This window comes from Ailuropoda melanoleuca, chromosome 1 (genome assembly GCF_002007445.2).
Source record: "Ailuropoda melanoleuca isolate Jingjing chromosome 1, ASM200744v2, whole genome shotgun sequence".
Taxonomy (NCBI): Eukaryota; Metazoa; Chordata; class Mammalia; order Carnivora; family Ursidae; genus Ailuropoda; species Ailuropoda melanoleuca.
Genome location: NC_048218.1, coordinates 91,980,114 through 92,003,580, shown reverse-complemented (window position 1 = coordinate 92,003,580; position 23,467 = coordinate 91,980,114). Strand labels below are relative to the sequence as shown.

At 36.3% G+C, this 23,467-nt stretch overlaps 1 protein-coding gene across 12 annotated transcripts in view; it reads right to left on the bottom strand.

The window, feature by feature from the left end:
• The window catches only part of PHC3 (polyhomeotic homolog 3), a 78,263-nt gene that overhangs the window by 44,303 nt on the left and 10,493 nt on the right, over window positions 1–23,467 (bottom strand). For 8 of the 12 annotated variants that reach the window (XR_857092.3, XM_011226994.3, XM_002920832.4 and 5 more), the window contains 3 exons: window positions 11,867–12,025; window positions 9,762–9,860; window positions 1,690–1,936 (listed from right to left, as the gene is read on the bottom strand). Coding sequence is in view for 11 of the 12 variants with exons in the window: in XM_011226994.3 (XP_011225296.1) it covers window positions 1,690–1,936; window positions 9,762–9,860; window positions 11,867–12,025 (505 nt within the window). In the remaining variant the exon portion in view is untranslated. The remainder of the gene's footprint in view (window positions 1–1,689; window positions 1,937–9,761; window positions 9,861–11,866; window positions 12,026–23,467) is intronic. The other 4 variants (XM_011226995.3, XM_011226996.3, XM_034663128.1 and 1 more) reach the window with 3 other exon arrangements.

Sequence of the window (23,467 nt, the reverse complement as noted above, 5' to 3'; positions counted from 1 at the left end):
ATTAAAGTAGAAAAGAAATAACTCCTTATCTTATTAGAAGTGAAGAAAGCTCAACACTGAGTAATTGTGAGATGAACAGAAGAGGTGATAAGGAACTCATTCTGGATGGCCCCAACATTTTCAGCATGAGAACCATGAGGCAGAGGATCTTATCTTGTGGGTAGCAGAGGGAACACATGTGGGATTCAAAGGTGGATGAGAATGGAAACGACTTAGTTGACTGCCTGACATCTTCCTCTCAGAGATGAAATCAGAGATGGAAAAAAAGCAACATGGTAAGAAAAATAATTATACAAAATCATTATTTTTGGAAAGTGGTAAACTCCACTCACTAATGACAACTTTAAGCAAAAAATATAAGTGCTTTTTTAAGAACTTTTAGTTTTGTTCCACTAAAGCATATTAAATAAACTATAGGCAAATCTTATTATTTTTTTTAGCTAAAAGGTTTTATAAGAAACACGTGTTGACGAGGATGCGGAGAAAAAGGAACCCTCTGGCACAGTTGGTGGGAACGCAAACTGGTGCAGCCACTGTGGAAGACAGTGTAGAGGTTCCTCAAAAAATTAAAAACAGAGCTGCCCTACAATCCAGTAATCACACTACTGGGGATTTACCCAAAGAATATAAAAACACTAATTTGAAAGGATACATGCAACACTGTTTATTGCAGCATTATTTACAACAGCCAAACTATGGAAGCAGCCCAAGTGTCCATCAACAGATGAATGGATAAAGAAGATGCAATACACACACACACACACACAGAAATATTATTCAGCCATACAAAAGAATGAAATCTTGTCATTTGCAACAACATAGAGCTAGAGAGTGTAACACTAAGTGAAATAAGTCAGTCAGAGAAAGATAAATACCATATGACTTCACTCATGTATGGAATTTAACAAATAAATGAACAAAGGAAAAAAAGTAAGAGACAAACCAAAAAACAGACTCTTATCTATAGAGAACAAGCAGATGGTTACCAGAGGGGAAAGGATTGGTGGGGGAGAGGCGGGGGAGGAAGAAACAGGTGAAATAGGTGATGAGGATTTATTTTTTTTTTTAAAGATTTTATTTATTTATTTGACAGAGATAGAGACAGTGAGCGAGAGAGGAACACAAGCAGGGGGAGTGGGAGAGGAAGAAGCAGGCTCATAGCGGAGGAGCCCGATGGGGGCTCGATCCCATAACGCCGGGATCACGCCCTGAGCTGAAGGCAGATGCTTAACGACTGCGCCACCGAGGCGCCCCTAAGACCACCCTTTCTTTTGATAAGCACGGAGTGATATACAGAATTGCTGAATCACTATATTGTGCACCTGAAACTAATATAACACCATACATTAACTATAAGGGAGTTAAAATTTTTTTTAATTAGGTAAATCAATAAAAAATAAAAGCTATTGGTTTTACCAATACAATGAAAGACCAGCACATAATGAAGATGTTAATCAAATGTCAATTAACCAAAAAAATTTATTTTATTATTATTATTTATTTTACCTGTTGGGCTCTTTGATTTCTCTTTTTTCAAGTTACAATACTGATTTTTTTTTTAAACTCATGAAATTCACATTTTAAAATGTTTTAAAAGTATTGTTCTTGTTCAAGTAATAGACATCTTCTGTTTTGCTCTGCCTGCTAATAAAGTGAATAATGCAACTATTTTCAACAAGTTTATCCCACCTGGTGCTATTAACTGGTGAATACTTGATGTCCGGGTGACAGCTGTGCTTCGTGATTCCAGACTTGGGCTTTCTCCCTTCTTATTACTTTCTGGAGAAGGATCTCGTTGGCTGATTTTAGAACTGGTCACTGTTGTTTTGTTATGACAAATTGTCAATGACTGAGTTTGACTAGTGCTTTTTGGCGGACCATTCTGTGAGCTAGATAATACACCCAACTTCTGGCTGCGTAATGTTAAATTCTGAACCTAAGAACCACACAATAAAAAATAAGGATGAAACAGATGGTATTAATTGAGATGTGATAATCATTACAATTATAACAACAACAATACATTGATATTGTTTTTTACATATCAAGTTTCAAGCATTTGAAACAACTGATTAATCCTAAAGGAAAGGGAAGTTATTCTAAGCGATCATACCTTAAATATTAAACAAACATTTTTTTAGAAGACATTAAGGGAATCATTAAGAACAAAATGAAAACAGTATATATGTGTATCTCAAATGAACTAAGAGTATGAGGAAATCACTCTGCAGCATACTGCATTTTGAAGTTACCAGCTCAGAGACAACCAAAGGGAAGGAGAGAGAAGGGTATTCCAGATAAAAAAGAAAACTTGAGCAAAGCTGCAGAGGCAGAAAAGCTCAGGGTGCATAAGGGAAGAAGCAATTCCTTCAACTTTGCTCTGACTTCTCCAGGCCAGGAGTGTGAAACATTAAGGTTACAAGTGCTTCATACTTTTGTGAGATGTTACTACACTCAGTTAGGAGTATGCATATACAATACTGTCATCCTCATAAAGATCAGAAAGAGAGAACTCCCAAAAAAAAGCTACCCATTCTACAGAGATTATAAGGGAAAACTCATCTTGTAAGTTAGAAAAGTCATTCATCAAATCACCTACCCATTGTGTTAATTATGAAAAGCATTTCCCATCAACTCCTCTTTAAAGTCCTGTTGTTGTTATGGAATGCTCACGTGGCTTTGAGAACTAGAGCACAGAAACTGTGCATGGCCTCGAAATGGCTTACATCATGGCTCCTGTCTACACTCGGGGCTATTCTGAACACACCACCAGTCCAGATGATAGCAGAATCATCCCAATGACTCTCACCTGAGATTTATAACATTTCCAAATAACAAGGCAGAAAATGCCTTCCAATAGCTGCCTAACCTTTTACCTATATGGAATGAATGCATTAAATACACTTATGCTAGCAATGACCCGAGAAGGAAACTGAAGCAAAAGATTCTAAAGTAACAAAGCAAATGAGATACGCTGCTTTATGAACTTTCTTCCGTTTCATGTGTGTTCTGTCTCTACAACTATATCATTAACTGATATTCACAGGCTAAACCTTCTCTTCCCAAGTGCCAAGTGCAGTGGGCAGCCAACAGCAGGTGCTAAACAAATGTTCACTTCAGAGCAGGTGAGGCTTGAATCAGTCTATTCTAAGCTACTGAAAGAATTTTCTAAGACCATATGAGGGTCTTCTCGGATTTTTGTCAAATATTTCATAGCAATGTAAGGGGACTAATAATTGTTGTATTGCTGAAATTTAATACAAAAAGAAAATGTGCTAAAATCCAGGTTTCTCAGCTTGCCACTCAAAGTCCTCCACAGTCTAGCCCCAAACCACTTCAAGCCCCATCTTCCACTACTTCAATCCACAATACTCACATTCTAACAAAACTGTTCTGCTCACTCTTCTCCAAACACACCTTGTACTTCCTCCATTTAGAGCCCTTGCTCAAGTTTCTCTCGCCTAAAATGTCATTCTTCCTCATAGCTGTCTCCTAAAGCCAATCCTTTCAAGGCCCAGTAAAAATCCCACTCTCCCCAAAGAAACCTCTCCCCTGGTTAGAAATAATTTCTCTTCCCCGCTACAATGCCTTTCCCACAGAATTTGGATCATACTGGCCTACAGCACTGACAAATGTCTAGCTTATTTTAGAATTACTAATGTGTCTATGAAATGCTGAGACACTCACTGGCAGGCTCTCATCTCTGACATTCATTTTTGTACTTCCCACAGTTGAGTGCTACAGACATAACATAAACTCCACTAGTCTGAGATATTCTCCTATATCTGATTTTAGAATATATATTAACTGACTTTTTTTTTTTTTGCTAAGTGTTTAGTTCTACTCATGGTTTTTTTAGGCAAGCGGTAAAATCTGTTCATACTTAACCAAAAAAATCTCAACAAATATCTAGTGGAGGCACATTAAAATCTTTCAGGAAGCAAGGGGAAAATAGCATAAAATTTAACATCTGCCATAAATGATCTATAAAGGGAACCAAATCATAATGATATCCAAAGGCTAAATTATAATCTGAAAAACTTGAAAACTTTCTTTCAAATAAAAAGCATATTCACAGTAAATGAGGATTTCACACAATGAACCTTAAACCTGCAGCAGTTCATTTCTATAGAATAATATACTTTTTCTTCTAATTTTGTTCTCTGAAATTCTGAAAGAAAATGTATGTGTGTGCTTATTATATATTTTATATACATTACTTATATGAATAAATTTTGGAACATGGCTATAATAACTATGGTCATCTTGGCTTACATATTTATAACAAATTTCAAACATGTCAACCATACTCCTAAAGTATGTTAGAGCTAATTTAGCTGTTAGTAGAGAGATCACATATTCAGATGTCCTTGACAGACCTTCCCTTTTCAGAAGAACCCACCCTTTCCAGATACAGAATAGTTCTCTAATGTCCAACTTTCATTTCATCTGAACTTTTCCTAAGATCAAATTATGGAAACATTCTAACTTTTGAAAAAGTCTAGGTTGCACATGACTTATTTCTGCTAATTTTACACATTACATTTTTATAATGGATTACTCAAATACTCTCACATCTATTATTTAATTTGGTTCTAACAAATACTGTGTGAATTACTGTGTAGCATCCCTTTTTTGCAGATCAGGAAACTAAAATTTAATGTCACACTGCCAGCTGTAAAGCTGAGTTTCTACCTTTTAAATCCAAAGGGCTATTTTCTTATCAATTCTAAATGCATTCCCAGATAGCCTTCGTAAGATTTGTTACTTTTAGTCCTACGTCTTTCTGAAAGTCATATTTTTACTTATTTTTATTTTCTTAGTCATGGTGGGGAGAAGGGATAGAGCATTTAAAATAGTAAATAAGGGTAAGATGTTCCAAATTTCTTATTTTTGGACAGTATGCTACAAATGAATTTTAATACTAAGGAAAAATTAACTGTTATATGACTTCTGTAAAAGAGCATTAAAATAAAGTGTCAACTTTGGCATCCCTCAATTACAAACTCATTGTTTTAAAATATTTCATGTAAGTTTAAAAGTTAACAAAGTGGAGCACAAATTTTTTCAAAACTAACAGCCCTGAATTTGAGGAAAGTTACCACTAGAATATGCAAGGTAGTAGCATCCCCTACCACTACCAGCTTCATTTACTGCCATTTCAAAAGCACAGCAAAGAAAAATCATTTGTAGATAAATTCCTAAAGGTCAATCCAACCCTTTAATTTCTCAAAGTCTATCCTTGAATTAAGCCAGATTATCACAGAGCTATATACCTATATCACATCAAACTGGACCCCAAAGAGCCACTTTTATAAATTACTTCGACCCTGCTCACATTAAAGGTACTACTAAAGACACTCTAGGATGTCTTCTCCATGAGAACCCACAAGACAGACTCTAGAGCACTCTCTAGAGAGCACGTTATTTTTCTCACAACTGCTTTATTTTACCTTGGAAACTGTGAATCATTTAAATGGCTGTCTTTCTCTCTTCACTATTAGCTACTTGAAAGCTAAGAACTAAATTCATGACTTATCTTTAGACAATATATAACAAAAACAGTGATTAGTGGCTTGTGATATGTGCCAGGCACTATGCTAAATACTTTGAGTATTGTCTCATTTATTCCTTTTCACAACTCTGAGCTATTCTAGTTCACAGTGAAGAAACTGAGGCTCAAGAAATTACATCCAACATAATTTCATTTGAACACAGTTTAAAAAACAGGCAAAACTAACATAGGTCAGGATAGCGTGATCCTTGAGGGGCAGTAATGGCAGGGCCAAAACGGGCCATCAGGGAGGGTTCTTTGGGTCCTAGTAAGGTTCTCCCTCTTGATCTGGGTGCTTGGGACATAAGCTTATTCTGGTAGGAATTGTTGAACATTTAAGATATGTTCTGTATGTATATTATACTTTAATAGAAGCTTTAAAATGTCCAAAAAAAAGAAGAAAAAAAAGAAAAAGAAACTGAGGCTCAGGGCACCTGGCTGGCTCAGTTGCTAGAGCATGCGGACTCTTGATCTCAGGGTCATGCGTTCAAGCCCTACACTGGGTGTAGAGATTACTTTAAAAAAAGAAAAACATAGGTAACAAAAAGAACTAACATCTAGTAAGTGCTAAGTATTAGATATTGTTCTATTTTTCAATTATTTTTTAAGGATGTATTCGTTTATTTCAGAGAGAGAGAGAACGTGCATCAAAGAGTGCGATGGGAAGAGCAGAGGGAGAGATAATCTCAAGCAGACTCCCCGCTGAGTGTGGAGCCCAACACAGGGCTCCATCTCAGGACCCCTAAGATCAATCACCACCTGAGTTGAAACCAACAATCGGACGCTTAACTGACTATGCCACCCAAGCGCCCCTTATTTTGCAATTATTAATATATTTAATCCTCACTACAACCCAATGAAGTATTTCATAAATATTTATTTTATATTGTTGAAACTGAGGGGAGAGATCAACAATTACAACGAAAAAGTGGCAGAGCATGTACTTAACCAGGAGAGTCTAGCTCTAGAGTTCAAATTTTTAACAGTATGCTACACTACGACCTTGTCCAAAATCAATCAACTGGCAAGCGACATAGCTGGCAGTTGTTGCTGAAGTCAGAATTTCAAACCAAGTCTTTCAATTCCTCCCTTTGCAAAAAAGGACTGAGTACCCATAATGTTCTAGACACTAAACACATCTATTATTCATTCTCTAACTTACAAGTATGTATGACTATATACATATATATGACAAAAATGTTTGATAACTTGGCTAAAGTCATACAACTAATAAATAATTGAAGTGGGAGCTGAAATTAAATCCATGGAGGACCTCATGAATGTAATCTGAAAAGGAACCTCACTCCTAACTCTACGACACTTTTCTATTTTTATTTCTGCTTTTTTCATGCATGTTTTCAATTTATTTTATCTTGTTTTATTGTATGCATCTTGTAAATCAATTAAAATCTTAGTTGGAACAAAGTCAAGAATAAATAAAAAATAAAATTTAACATGTTTTGAAGGTTGGTAATGGTCTATCTTTATTAGGTTTTATAAAACCAAAAGAAAACAGGAAGATCATAACCTCAACAAATCACTCCACAAAGAGATATCAAAAAGATTTAGACCTCAAAGAACCTTAAAGGTAAAAAGGTCTCACTTTGTAAATATGGAAACTTTTGTAAATACGGAAACTAAAAAACAAAAAAGTTAAGGAATTGTGGATGGTCACAGAGCACATTAGGAGAAACCTCAGTTTAACTGATCACCATCTTTATATGCTGATATACGAAAACTGGCCTTTATTATTAAATAAAATAATAAAGAGGTTCTAGGAAAAGTACCAAAGAATATTACTACTCTCTCACTTTTTACCTTATACCAAAAAATTGATTTTAAATTAAAAATAAGAAGCCAAGGATGACTCTAAGTTTTACCTATTTCTGCCATATGTAGTCTAAAACATTAGCTATGGAAAAAATACCAAAACACTATCATACAAAGTAATATCCTACTCGATTGGGTTTTTTTTTAAAGGTATGTTTATTTGAGAGAGTGTGTGTGTGTGTGTGTGTAAGACAGTGGGGGAGAGAGAGAGAGAATCTCAAGCAGACTCTGTGCTGAGCACAGATTCCCAAGCAGGGCTCAATCCCATGAGACCAAGATCACGACCTGAACTGAAACTAAGAGTCAGATCCTCAACTGACTGCACCACCCAGGTGCCCCTTCTGCTCAATTGTTTTAATTTAAAATTTATTCAGGGTGCCTGGCGGGCTCAGTCAGTAGAGCATGAAACTCTTGATCTCAGGGTTGTGAGTTGGAGTCCTGGGTGCAGAGATTACTCGAAGAAAAATGAAATAAAATAAAATTAATAAAATTAATTTAAAAAAATAAAATGTATTTAATTCACTTTAATCAACTTTACTGAGGTGTAACTTACATACAGTAAGATGAATGAACCACTTCGATGAGTTTTGATATATGTAAACACCATGTTACCACCACCTTATGAAAATATGGAACATTTCCATCACCCATGCCCGTCCCCAGTCAATCTCTCCCACCTTCTAATCCAGGTACCACCAATCCAATTTTTTTCACTATAAATTAGGTGTGCCTGTTCTGGAATTTCATATAAAAAGAATCACAGGAGGGGCTCATGGGTGGTGCAGTCAGTTGAGTGCCTGACTCTTGGTTACGGCTCAGGTTGTAATCTCAGCATTATGAGATCCACCCCCACTGCAGGCTCCATGCTCAACCTGGAGTCTGCCTGGGATTCTCTCTCCCTCTCCCCCTTCCACCTGTGCACTCACTCACTTGCTCTCTCTCTCTCAAGTAAATAAATATTTTTTAAAAAATCACAGGGTAGGTACTCTCTGATATCTGCCTTCTTTTGCTATTACAATGTTTCTGAGATGCATCAGGAGAGTGTCCTTTTTTATTCCTGAGTAATATTCCACAATTTGTTTATCCATTCACCTGTTAAAAGACATTGGTTGTTTCGAGTCTGGGGCTATTCTGAATAGAGCTGCTACAAGTATTCATTTACATGTCTTTATGGATATACAGTTCCAAACCTCTCAGAGTAAACAACTATAAGCAGATTTGCTAGGTCACATGTTAAGTATATGTTTAACTTTATAAAGAACTGACAAACTGTTTCCCAAAGCTGTTGTACCATTTCACATTCTCACCAGCAATAGTATGAAATTATGGTTGCTCCAAGTTCTCACCAACATGTGGTTATGAGTCTCCTTCATTTCAGCCACGTTAGTGAGTGTGCAGTGATACTCATTGTGGTTTTGATTTTAATTTCTGCAAGGATTAATGATGTTGAACATGTTTTCATGAGCTTATTGGCCTTTTGTGTATCTTCCTTTGTGAAATGTTAAATCTTTGGCCCATTTTTAAGTCAATTGCTCATGATCTTACTGAGTTGTAAGCATTACTTTGTATATTCTGGATACAAGTCTTTTGTCAGATACATGTATTATGAATATTTTCCCCCTCAGTCTGTGGCTTGCCTCTTCACTTTTGTAACAATGTCTTTTGAAGAAGATTTTAATTTTGATAAATTCTGATTTGTTATTATTTTCTTTTATGGTTAGTGCTTTTCGTGTCCTAAGAAAGCTTTGCCTAGTCTATGTATGGCCATACCACCCTGAACGCACCCAATCTCATCAGAAAGCTTTGCCTACCCTAGAGTTCTAAAGATAATCCTTATGTTTTCTTCTAGAGGTTTTATAGTTTAGGCTTTTACCTTTAAATCTATATTCTACTTCTACCTCATTTTTGTGAATGGTGTGAGGAGAAAATTAAGGTTTGTTTCTTTCATAGTACCAAACAAAATAATACTCTACTCCATTTTCAAAGTTAAAAATTTCCCCAATTCATTTTTAAATTTAAAATCTATCTTGACTTAGTTATTACACAAGTGCTTGCAAAGGAATCTATACAAAAGAATACAACTCACAAAGTAAGAAAAATATGCCTGCTTTATAATAAAACTAAACATACAATGTTATAGCAAAAACTCATTAACTTTCACTAATGTCAAATAACCTAAACATCTGTGCTTAATGGACATGTAATTTCTAGATAGCCAAAAAACTTTCTTGAAGTTCTCACGGAATTTCATTAAATTCCAATCCGAAATGTAGGACAAAGAGCACTGAAATTATCAGTAACTTAAACACAATGTATGTTTATCTTTAACCTGAAGATCCAGACCTCAAGTACCACATTATGAAGCAGACAAGCTCACCTGAGTAGCTGCAGACTGACAGGAAGATGACGATGACGACGAGACAACAGGAATGTCAGACTGTACAGCAGCCACAGTGGTAGCGGGTGTGAAAATCAGCTGTACAGACAGAAAAACCAAAAAAATACCCTAAGACAAAAGAACGTGTCCCACACACAATGTATAGCAGGCAAGAGAGACTGAAATTTGTGACAGAAAGACAATGCAGTTTAGGACTGTCTCCTAAGCAAAAGGTTTTACGTGACAAAGAGAAGTTTCTAATAGAGAACTCAAAAAAAAAAAAAAAAGCATAAACATTTTGAAACAGCTCATGATTCTGATGAGTAGAAGAATAAATCAGTGCTCAAAAAAGAAAATGTATTTTGATAATGTGAATTACCAATTAATCCTCATAATTACCAATTAATCCTCATACCAAATTTTGCCCCAAATAAGCTATTATTATTACACTCAAACTTTTCCCAGCTCAAAACTACTATGGCAGGATTCCTAAAATGGAAGTTATTTTTAATAGACAACCATAGTCACTACTCTTGAATACAAATTTCAGTGAGAAACCTGAAAAGAAACACAAAAGTCTTTTCAGTCTTCTTTATCACAAAAGAAAACTATGCTCCATACTACACTATTTCACTCAGCTACATGGGATCCATAGTACAAACCTAGGTTGCTCTTGATTTTAAAACTATTCATAAAGAAATACTCATTCCAAATGTAAATGCCACAACATGTCAAAATGCAACAAAACTGCCTGCAAAAAAGCTTCACATCAAATAAAGAAGGAAGAAAAGACATACTCGATTTATTTACTTATCACCATCTCTTCAAATGTTATTTTTTAATACTGAAACAGAATGCCATTATTTTAAAAAGGCACTACAATCCACTCAGAGATTATCCAATCCAATTTAGTAAATTATGACAGTCATTTCCAACAATGTGTAAATACTCTTTCAAAACTGCATTAGGAGTTATTCAGTTCCTTGAACCGTTCCTGTTGAAATTAAAAGTACTGACTAAAGGATCTTTTAAATTTCAGTTCTTTATAATAGTAAATTTAAGTGAATTAAACAACAAAGTATAACTTTCACAAGAAGGTAACTGCCAGAACAAACAGCTGAAAGCACTAAAAATAAAGAGAAGATGTTTGTTCTACTTAGCTTGAACCAAACGAAACTGCAAGTCTTATAGAGGTCAAAAGTGGTCATTTCAAAAGATTCAGAATAATCTGTAAATAAAAGGTGGGTCATGTCACTGTTTCCTGTTAGAAATATGATGGAAAACTTTCTTTATAATTTTAGTGGAGAACTGGGGATCCTGATACATATTCGCAGTTCATTGGACAAAAAAGAATATACGTAAATATATACTAGACCAAAGCTCGTGTCTAGCTACCTGTAAAGACATCAAATAAAGTAAATGCCAACCAATTCCTTAAAGAAGCTCAACAGTTAAAATAGGAAATCAGGAGGTACTCAAATATAGAACAGCCAAATTAACATTCCTGTATTAACAAAAGATCAAAGTGAACATAAGAACACAAATACCTTGCTAATTTTGAGATGGGAATAACCAAAGCTAAAAATCATTTGGTAAATTACCAGGAACTCAAATCCAGATTTAAGAAGATCCCACGGTATAAATTCTAACTTATACTTAACCACCAACTTTTTAACACTGCTAACTATTTCATCAAATTAAAGATGTCAAAGATATACAATGACTTGATATGTATATATCTCACTGAAAATATTAATTATAACTGTAAGATATCATCAATTATAAATGCATCTCAACTTTCAGAGACATTAAGATGTGAAAAAGGTCTGAAATCCATAAATTTTGTTATTAAAAAAATAGTCACTCCATGGTACAGAATCTGTTAGCTTCCCAATGTTGCTACTATTTGATACACCAAGAAGGCCTACCAATTAAAAGCAGAATTTTTCATGACATAAATGTATAAGAGCTAAGCACACATACATAAAAAATTTGTTAAACATTTTTTAAATATTAAAAATGCCTCTTATTGCATCAAATCAAGAAACATTTCGATCTCTCTCAAGTCCTTAAACACTGAAAAAATTTGGTAGCTCATATCTTACCATTTGAGCTCGGAGATACATTTGAGCTTGGCTTGCCGTTAGGGTAGGGGAGGTACTCCCTAGTAACATAGTCTGTTGGGTAATACTGCCGCTGGTAGAACTGGAAGCCTGGGAACGGCTTATTAACTGTGCAGGTGTAGGAGAAGTGGAGAGGTTGATCTAAGGAAGAAAACATATAGGTCATAGGCTTCCATTTCTTGCTTCCATGCCAGTGAATTTCACCACGCTGCAGTTAGGCAATCAATGGTATAAACTATGGCTAAGGAACCTAAAAGAGAGGGCTTCATCTCTGACAGAGCCTCCCTCACTTCTTTGGGCAATTATTTGCACATATGCAAATAAAAGTATGTACTGATTAATAATTAGGATAATTTTTAAGGATATCCTCAAGGTGTTTCATTCAGTAAGATTCCACTATCTTAAAATATCATTTTCACTACCTCCCAAAATTAATGTTCCACTATTTTAATATTCCACATACTAACTTAAAAAATCTGAATCAACAGTTTATACTATTTTGTCAGATTCTGTCACATTTTGAGGAGTTTCTCAAGTGAACAAAAATTAAAACACAGATAATCCATTCACATATATATAAACATACATGTAACATATAATTAGTATAACGTTCTCACTCAAAAGCTCTCAAAGAAGAAAATACAATTGCTACTTGTCAAATAGATGGAAAAATCCTGAAATCTGGTTACAAAATTAAATTATAAGCACTACTTTACAGTTAAAACTGCTGTTAGAAAAAAGAAAACCAGTTCAGAGTCTATCTCTAGGCTACATGAGAATCTCATAAATGGTTCTTATCTATGAAGGCAAACTGGTTGAGGCAAATTTCACACCACACCACACACACATATTATCCTTTTTTTCCTTCTTTTTTTGTATGTGTGTTTCATTCTTCTATTTGGTTTTTTTCTTCATTTTTATGTGTTGTCCATTTTAAAAATAAATATTTTAATGAGTAATATAACCTGACCACAAGTACTTTTTGTGGACAAAGTATTCAGTAAGAAATTATAAATAGTTTATTAGACTTTTGATTCAAGCAAAAAGGTAGCCTGGACTAATACATCCATGTGCCCAAATATACTCACTGAAATGACAAATCAACATGAATGACTAGAACACAACTGAACTCATAAAAGGGGAGGGGGGAGGGAAATTCTCAGGTTCCAGAAAGGAAGAAATTCTAGCTTGACACCAAGCACCAAGGCAGAGAGGGGACACTGGTCTAGAGATAGAAGACCTGATTTTGAGCCTATTTCAGGCAACAGTTGGAGGTAAAACCCCTATTTTGAGCCAAGATCTTCAAAAGGGGTGCTCAGTATGTGAGAAACGGAGCAGGAAAGCTCCACTCATGCCCTAAGAACCAGCAAGGAAGCCTGCCATCTGCCTTGCCCCCAGTGGAAGGAGAAAGGCTCCTATGAGAATCAAAATGCCAGGCTTGCGCCATGTGGAGGGGGGAGTACAATATCCAAATCTACACTATCTGCAATTTCATAACCCATCCCAAAACATCAGCATTTAAACAGTCCAGGACATTTGTTAAACTGTACAAGTGCCTGGAGGAAGCTAAGTGAAGGCTATACTGGAGGACCTCTCTGTGCTGGTTTTGCGTAACTTCCTGTAAGTCTATAATTATTTAAAAAATTAAAAAGTTTTTTTAAACTGAAAACAACTGTATAGGGAGTACACAAGAGTTGGTTAGCTAATTCTCTAAACTTATCTGTATAAGTATTTTTAATTTTAATAAAATACATCGTACTTAAATCTATAATTCAGTACATAAAGGCAATGAATACATATAATTATTCCGCAGTACGGTTTTTACTCCTAGCACACCACCACTAGAGTCACATTAGCAACAAGCACCAACGCCTTCCATCTGACAAATTCAATAGATCTTTTTAAGACCATTCCCTCTCAACCTTCTTTACCAGCTCTTCTTTCAGGCCCACCCCCAAAATGTTCAACCCCACACTTTTCTTCTTGAACTCCCAGATTATCACATCCATTCTCCCACAGTTTCAAAATACTCAAACCTGATGACTCTGAATCCTTAATTATAAACTCATTCTGAGCTCCAGATCCACATACCTACAGAACACATCTTCCTGGATATCTCTTAACAACTCATATTCAATATGTTCAAACACCAAACTCATTATTATTCCTTCTTAAACCAGCTTCTCCTCGAATAGTCACTGGCATCTCCTAAAATCCTACAAAACAGATTATCTGGAAGTCATCCTGATTCTTCCTTCTCCTTTACCACACATACAAAATCAGTCACATCGTACTGTTTATACACCTTGATTTTCTTCATTTTCATTTTACTCACTTAGTTTGAGAGTCTGGGCCTATGGCACTTCCAGCTAGATTACTTTAACACCTGCAAACTGACCTCCCTGCCTGAAATCTTGTTTCCTCCTACTTGCCAGATAATCTTTCCCTGATTTAATTAATTAACCGTTTTAAAATCTGGATAACATTTGACCTCCCCTGACTAGCCCTCTAGCATCATCTCCTCCCACTCCTCCATATACACCCTCCACATTAGCTCTATGAAGCTATTTGCAATAGCATAACGTCCCAGGCCTCTGTGGTCCTAGTAACAATGCTCTGGATTGGTCTGAGCATCCCCCTAGCCCCATGTCCCACCCCATCTGTACCTATGTAGTGAACAACCCTCTCCCAAAAATCACCTGCTCTAATAAGCTTTTTCAGGCATCCCTACATCCCCCAGAACGAAATATTTCCCTTCCTTTTTTCTTGTTATCATCCATATACTTCTATCTCACCCTTCTAAACAATAATTTCTGTAAGGGTAGGGATCATGAACTATTCATCTTCATATACCCAATATCTACAAAAGTACTTACAGTCAATGTTTAAGTTAACGAATGCCATGTTATTTTAAGGCATACTTCATAGTTTTAATGTAATATATAAGCTCATCATACAGAGTGTGAGTGTCCATTAAAAAAAAAAAACCCATTTTGGTGTAGTCTCTAACAAAGCAGAGTAAAAATGAAGAGACACTGTGGTGATATTAGTTCAACCCTATTTTTGATGTGCTACAATAATAAATTATCAGTAAGCCCCTCCAAAAAAACTTACTATTTTCCTACACCTCTACAAATGGACATTTTGTATAAAGCCTTGCCACAAAGATTAAATCACTTAGAAGGATAAAACTGGACCCAGGTTTCCTGACTCATGTATTTTGGCATTCAGAGTGGTTCCCTACACCCTGATAGCTTGTGAATTTGGGTCACTGCAATAATAGTGCCATGGCACTTTTTTTCAGTCAGTGGAAGGAAGAGAGGAAGGGAGGGAAGGAGGGAAAGAAGGAAGGAACTGTAGTAAGGACAGATCACATAGTGTTTAAACAGAAACACAATAAAAGTCTTTTTAAAAAATGACTGGTTGGTAGCTAAAATGCCTGAGAGAGCGCTCTTTAAGGAAGCAGAACACAGAGTACAAACAGAATGCTTTTCTTTTTCTTAAAAAAGAAAAAAAGGAAGTAAGAAAACGAAATAGTAACTTCCTAACCACCTGCATTCCATTTTCTCTAAGTTATGAGATCAAAAAACCAATATCATGTTTATTTTTGAGTTCCATATAGCAAGTAACATTTCAGGTAGTGTCTACTAACAAACGCCCAACCTGTGAAGGAGGGCAATTACATTTCTGCAAGAAGTCCATCTCCACAACTGGCCTAACTAAAAAAAAACTTCCCTTCTTTTCCACAACTGATAAGGCTCTCCTCTACTTTCTGCTTTGCTCTGCTGACCTGCATCGGAGGCCTTAACTGTTTGCGTTACATTCTCTGTGATTTCCATCCCACCATTCCTAATTCCTTTTCACTTTAAAGCCTTGGCCAATCCTGTCACTTCATACCTCAAGCCCCAGACTCCATAAAGGAACTCACTCCTTGTGCCCTTATTACTGGAAGCTCTCTCCCCAGTTGGAAGTACTAATTCCAAGTGTCACCAGAGAAAACCACGTCTACAAAGAAAAGCCATTTAACTCACAACCACATCTTGGTGTCCCTCCAAAACGAGGTTACATAGGATTTCTGGCCCAGAGTACTCCCTAGAACCAAAGCCCATTTGAGAACCACTGCTGCCATTTGATCAGAAGCAATCAGGTATATCTATAGAAACATAGTACACAGACATTAAAAGGATAATGTATACCTATATTATTCAATGACATGAAAATATCTTTATAACCCACTGCTGAATGAAAAAACTACAGAATAACATACACAGTAAAATCCCGTTTATATAATTACATAAAAATGTATTCATGTATACATACATATCACACGTGAAAAATATGTTGAGAGAAAACAAATGCATTGTATATACACACAATAATGCACACTCATAAAGCTGTGTACGATTAAATTTGATATATAGGCATACACACACCACTCTGGAAGAATAATCACCAAAATGTAAAGGTGAATAATGCCTACTAGGGGTAAAATTTGGGATGATGTGTGCTTTCTTTTACCTTTTTTGTGTCTTTTCTGTGTAGGTATTAACTTTAGAATCAGACAGGAAATACTACTTCCCTTCTTTTTTCCTAATGTTTATTACTTCAGTACATTGTTTGCTTTTACCACTTCAAAGCAGTGTATATATTTTCTTGCTTCATTATTCAGTGGGGATTTATATATGAGTAATTCAAGTATCTAGAAGTGTAAAATGCTATATTAAAATTTCAAATAGTAATATCTACCCATGAAGGATTTCCTTTAAAAGACTGTATTCTTTTAATAATAATATGAAACAAAATATGAATCCTATTTATTACAGAAAACCATTATTTCTACTATTTGCAATACAAGCTATAAACACAATAGCAGGGACGCCTGGGTGGCACAGTCAGTTGAGGGTCTGCCTTCAGCTCAGGTCATGATCCCAGGATGGGATCAAGTCCAATACAGGGCTCCCTGCTCAGTGGGGAGCCGCTTCTCCCTCTGCCAACTCCTCCCTCTGCTGTGCTCTCCCTCTCCCTCCCTCCCTCTCTCTGACAAATAAATAAAATCTTTAAACACACACACACACACACACACACACCAGCAAAACAAACAAGAAACCTCATAACTTCCCATTTGCTTTCAGATTTTGACATCTTAAAAAAGTTGCAATGCTGAAGCAATTAAAATGCTGGAAAAAAACTGTTCAGCAACAGAGATGGTTACATAAAATAAAGTGCATCCATACCGTGAAACACCATGCAACAGCCTGAGTAAGTGAGATTGAGCTTTGTGTGCTAATACAGAAAGATCTCAACACTGCTTGGTGTAAAAAACGAAATGCAGAATACTGTGTTCCCAGTGTATAAAAAAAAAAAGTGTGTTACATATACATATATTTCTTTATGCTATATATGTCCATAACACATAGGTAAACATATGGAGGGATATCCAGCAAACTGAGGAGTCAGAAGGACTGAAGAGGACTGAAAGAAGGCTGAAGGGGACTTACCACTTTCTCACTTTTTCTGTACTATTGGAATATTTTACAAGAATGAACTAAAGCTGCTCATGACCATACAAATTTCAGGCTACAGTTTTACTTTAAGGTGGTATCAAGTTTTGGAATAGACTTCTAAACTCAATCATCAGAAATTATATTTTTAAAAATCCTTGATTAAAGTACCCCCTAAAATAGGTAAGAGAATGAGGACATTAGCAATAGACCACTGAGAATGACTGGTTATTAAGCAAGTAATCTCTCAGAAAAAACTTAAATGGGTTCATTTGATATGTGATTGATCTGATTTAGACATTTTTAGGGGAAAGTAAACATTTTTAAGGTTCTTGACTTAAAAAACAATCTCACTACTGACACAATAAGTGTACTCTTAAGAAATTTTTTAAAAACAAATAACTAGATATGTATACAAAACAGAATATCCAATGCAGGTTTACTTATAATAGCAAAATTTCTAACACAGTCACGTGGGGTTTAGGGGCTTCCACACATGAACTCTGGGGAGATGCAATTCAGCGTAAAACACCCTCTACTAAACCTCCTCCTTGATCTAGACCCAGGGTTATCTGGATGAAAAGAGTAATAAAAACCACGTAATTAGACAACTGAATTGTACACAGAAGAAAACTGGGGTATATATAAATGACTAAGGAGTCTAAATGACTGGACCTAAGTCACACCACCAGTCCGTCACAGAATGAGGACTAGAACCCATGTCCCTCATCTCTTCTGTTCTACCAATCTTTCATGATAACCCAGATTGGTAGTAAAGTCATCATGTACTCTTCCTTGTGACTTCAATTTTCAATGAGAGTCACAAGACATCACTAATCACCAGTCCTCCACATGAACTCCAAACTCATATATTCAATGCTTATTCTACATCCACCACAAAGTCAGAAGGCCCAAAACTGAACTCCTGATTTTCTTCTCCAACATCTGCTTTGTCAGATCCTTCCAGATGTGCAGGCCAAAATACTAGAGTTATCCTTGACTATTCACCTTTCCTCACATCTGTGATTCAATCCATCATTATACCCTATTAGCTCTGCTTTTAAAACATATACGAATTTCTGTAATAAAATATTGGTGAAAAAAAATATCTAGAATCTGGCCAACCGCTTTTCACCACATCTACTGTCACCATCACAGTGCAAGCCACCAACCTCTCTTAGATTACTACAAGAATCACTTACCTGCTCTCCCTGCTTCCATCTCTCCCCTTAGAACCTACTAACAGTGTCGCTAAGTTAAAACCTGAGATCACGTGGCTTCCCTACTGAAACAGCTTTCCAATAGCTTCCCAACTCGAGTAAAAGAGTTTCATAATCTCCTCATGATTGGATTACAATTACCTCTCTAATGTCATCTCTAACCACACTCCCACTCTCTCATTCTACTCCAGTCACAATACCTTCCTTTCTGTTCCTTGAGCATTTTTGCCTCCCTCTCTCTCTCCTTCAAATACCATCTTTATTAGCAATGCCTTCCCTGACCACCCTAGTTAAAACAGCAAATTCCCTCATCCCATTCCCCTTTCTTGATTTCTTTACAGCACTTACCATCTGACATATTATATACCAGTTTACCATCTGTCTATCCCTAGCACCATTAAGAGCAGAGAGTTTGTCTGTTGTGTTGCTGTGCTCCCAGTACCTAAAGGGTTTTGGCACATATTAAATGCTCAATAAATATTTGATGAATGAGTGAATGTATGAATGAAAAAAACCATAAAACTAACCCGGCTTCAAAAGCTCATCTTGTCTAGCACCATAACTAGAAAGCTATGACAAACGACGTTTTTTTTCCCTTTTTGGCTAAATAGTACAGTGAATTAAAGTCAAAACATCTGGGATTAATGTAGATTCTGGGACCAAAAAACAACAAAGAAAGAGAAAGGGAATGAGATACAAACAGCCCTTGAGTCATTTAGAGACTTATGACTGCAATTTTCAGCTACATAATCCTTTCCAGCTGAAAATACTCAATGAAGCAAAAGCATAGAGAATGACAGAACTTCACTTATATTAAAACAAATAAAATTAACCACAGGCCTATCTATTTACATTTAGGTATAGAAACAGTAATAAAATAGAAAAGCTTCACACAGAACTTTTTCACGGCAGAAGGGACTACTGAAAAGGGATGTCCCTTTTACTCTACACATTTTTATTGTCTGTCCCTTAGACAACAAGAGTATATTCATGTTTTATTTAGGCAATATAAAAATTAACAAAATAGGGGCGCCAGTCAGTTGAGCGTCTGCTTTTGGCTCAGGTCATGATCCCTGCAACCAGGGAGGGAGCCTCACGTTGGGCTCCCTGCTGAGCGGGGAACCTGCGTCCCCCCCTCCCCTCCCCTCCCATGCTCGCTCATGCTCTCTCACTCTCTCTCAGATAAATAAAATCTTTATAAAAATTTAACAAAATAGGGGCGCCTGGGTGGCACAGCGGTTAAGCGTCTGCCTTCGGCTCAGGGCGTGATCCCGGCGTTGTGGGATCGCCCCACATCAGGCTCTTCTGCTATGAGCCTGCTTCTTCCTCTCCCACTCCCCCTGCTTGTGTTCCCTCTCTCGCTGGCTGTCTCTATCTCTGTCAAATAAATAAATAAAATCTTAAAAAAAAAAAAATTTAACAAAATAAAGCTCTTCAACCTACTTCCTCAGAGATAACCACTGATTGACAATTTGTTGTGTATTACAGATTTTCTTCTTGAAAAATCAGATACATAATTTCCTAAAAAGTTAAATTTTAGGAATTCTGTTTCCAGAAACAGACATACTTTTCCCTACTCTTTCCCCTAAATATAACTAAAAACACTGAATGTAACATATATAATAAGCATAAGATCCCGCAAGATGGAGAAAAGCAGACTGGCTAGGGACCTCAGAACATACAGAACCATGTGGTTGTGAGCTCCATGGGTTTTCCTTTTGTCTTATATAAGCCAAACTTAGAGCTGAAAAAGTCTGTAACCCAGAAATACAAATGGGTGCAAACAAACAAAGACCCAAAAGAAGCCTGCTCTTTCTAGCCAAAGGAACAAGAAAGAGACTTCCTAGCAACATAGAAAACTTTTAGACAATTGCTCAACTCCAGCCAAACACCACAGAAAAACGCTGTGGCCCCACCCACACCAGTAAAGACTTCCACCTATACCAGGTTGTAACAAGGCACCCCAATTCCCCTAATCCCTCCAATGGATAAGCATCCGAGAAGGTGAGGTAGAGAGCCAGGACTTTCATCCCAGCCATGCAGGAATAGACTACCACTACCAACCCACCCCATCCCTAAGGTATCAGTGGAGACCAAGTGGGGAGCCATAACATGGCATTCTTATTCCCTCCCCCCACCCCCTCCAGCCAGGGATGCATCCATGAAGGTCTAGTGAGGAGCCAGACCTCTCACCACCCACCCCCCCAGCACTTATGAGAAGCACCCTCTCAGGTGTCAATGGAGACCAAATGGTTAACCTGGACTTCCACCCTCAGAGAGTATTAAGGAGTTGGAACACATTCCTTTTCAGAAGCCAGCCAAAACACAAAGTTTAAATACGATCCATAGTCTCATAACACTCAAAATGTTGAGGTTTCAATCAAAAATCACTCATACCAAGAACCAGAAAGACCAAGCTGAATAAAAAAGACAATCAATAAGTAGATGCCAACACCAAGATGAAAGAGATACGATAATTCAGACAGATTTTAAAGCAGTCATCATAAAAATGCTTTGAACAAGCAACATGAGCCCACTTGAATGAAAAAGCAAAATCTCTCAGCAAATAGAAGATATAAATAAGAACCAAATGGAAATTTTAGAACTGAAAATAGAACAACCTAAGTAACTTATGAGATCGTATATTTTTGCTTTTTTCACTTAATACCTAATGAAAATCTAAGTCTCTCAGTATACACCCATACAGCATTTTTTATTAGCTACGGTATTCCTCTGTATGAATTAACTATAATTTAATCTTCAATTAATGGCCACTTATTTATATTGTTTATGATTTTTCACTATTATAAACCATGCATATTTGCATAATTATGTCATTTTTACATGATTATCTGTCATAATTATCTACCATTTTTAGTAAATGACATCACTAAAAATAACAGTGATAAGTGAAAGGGAATGCACAGTTTAAATTTTCATACCCATTGTCAAATAATCCTCCAGAAAAGTTGTACCAAAATATATTCCCACTGATTGTGCATGAGTGTATCTACTTTCTCATATCCTTGCCAAGAACAGGTACTGGCTCAGTGTTTTTCCTTGTTTTCTAATTTGAAAGATGTCATTGTTATTTCTACATACATTTCTTTATTACTAATACGGCAAATACATTTCCACATGTTTAAAAGCCAGAAATAGTCTTTCTTTTGAAAATTACCAGTGCAGGTCTTTTGTGAATCATTGTTTATCTCACCACTATAAAAGAGCCTTCGTTATTTCACAAATATAAGCTGGTTGACCTACAAGGTACAAATATATTTTCTTTTCTTTTTTTTTTTGTTATGGAACTTCTTTATTGAGCAATGAAACATTGAGAATTTACAATGAATTGGCTGCTAAAGACTCCCTGAAAATAATTTCAAGAGGGCATTTTAAACACAGTTTGAATACATTTCTGTAAAAAATGGGGGTATATCCAAATGCATAGATTATACAACACCAAGAGTGCACCCTAATGTAAAATATATTTTCAAACATGTTTTTTAACTTAGTTGATGCTTTAAAATGGTTTAGATTTCATTTTGACAAATCAAATTTAACTAAATCTAAGTCCTGTTCAGTAAAAGTACGGAGACATCAAACTAAACACTCAGTCCCAACTAGTTTTAGAGCCAAACAATCATAAAACCACCACTCTCACTACTCATCAGTGTCTAGAATTAGTCTTTGTTTTGATGAGAGGAAAGAAGAGGATGCTGGCACTCACTATTTACCTATATATTTAATTAACAAAAGCCTTCTCCAGTTTCCCCAGGTCATAATGATTACACTGTTTAATCATACTCCATTTCCCCACTGGGATCCCACTCCTACTCTAAACCCAAGTTTACCTGGCTGATGACTTGACCACCTACATTCTAGTCCTTTTTTCTACTGGAGGCTGGACCCTTCCCCACGGGCTTTCACCGTTAATCTGGAACCCCACCTCGAAATAACCAAAATTCTGAAAATTTCTAGACTGCCACCTAACATGGGTCATTATTATTATTACCTAGAGATTTCTGCTACCATGTCCTGCCACTCTTTTGGAGACTGACCCATATTCACTAAGATACCTTGGTATCATAATTTGGACACCTAGTCAACTCACTTGAGCTATTATTATTCAGCTGGGATAGAAAATGAAGCAAATGCAATGCACTATTCCTTTTTTTTTTTTTTCCCCTGGACATCTGTTCTCCTTCCCCCACCAACCACTCACAGGTTCTGGCATACTTTATCATACAAGGCTGCCTGGTTTATGACAAGCAGCACTAACATCATAAAAAATAAACACAATCACTGGAATTATAATTTCTGTGAAAGTCACATACATAAAATCATAATGAGAGAAAAATTGTTTGTTTGTTTTTTTTTTAAAGATTTTATTTATTTATTCGACAGAGAGACAGCCAGCGAGAGAGGGAACACAAGCAGGGGGAGTGGGAGAGGAAGAAGCAGGCTCATAGCAGAGGAGCCTGATGTGGGGCTCGATCCCATAACACCGGGATCACGCCCTGAGCCGAAGGCAGACGCTTAACCGCTGTGCCACCCAGGCGCCCCCATAATGAGAGAAAAATAGTTTAACGGGATTTCTTTTAATAATTTGAAAAAATTCAAAAATACCTCTCTTTATACATATATACCCTAATGTTATTCCAGTATTTCATAGAATAAAACAATTGTCTATAATTTTTTTAACCAGACCACAAATGTTTATCAGTGCTTGCCTTAACTACCAACGTATTAAAGACAGACATGACATCAATAACCATAATTGTAGTATTAATGCTTAGGGCTAGATTACACTACTTAAATTTTTCATTTTCTTCAGTCTAACATTTTCAAGTCATAAATAATTT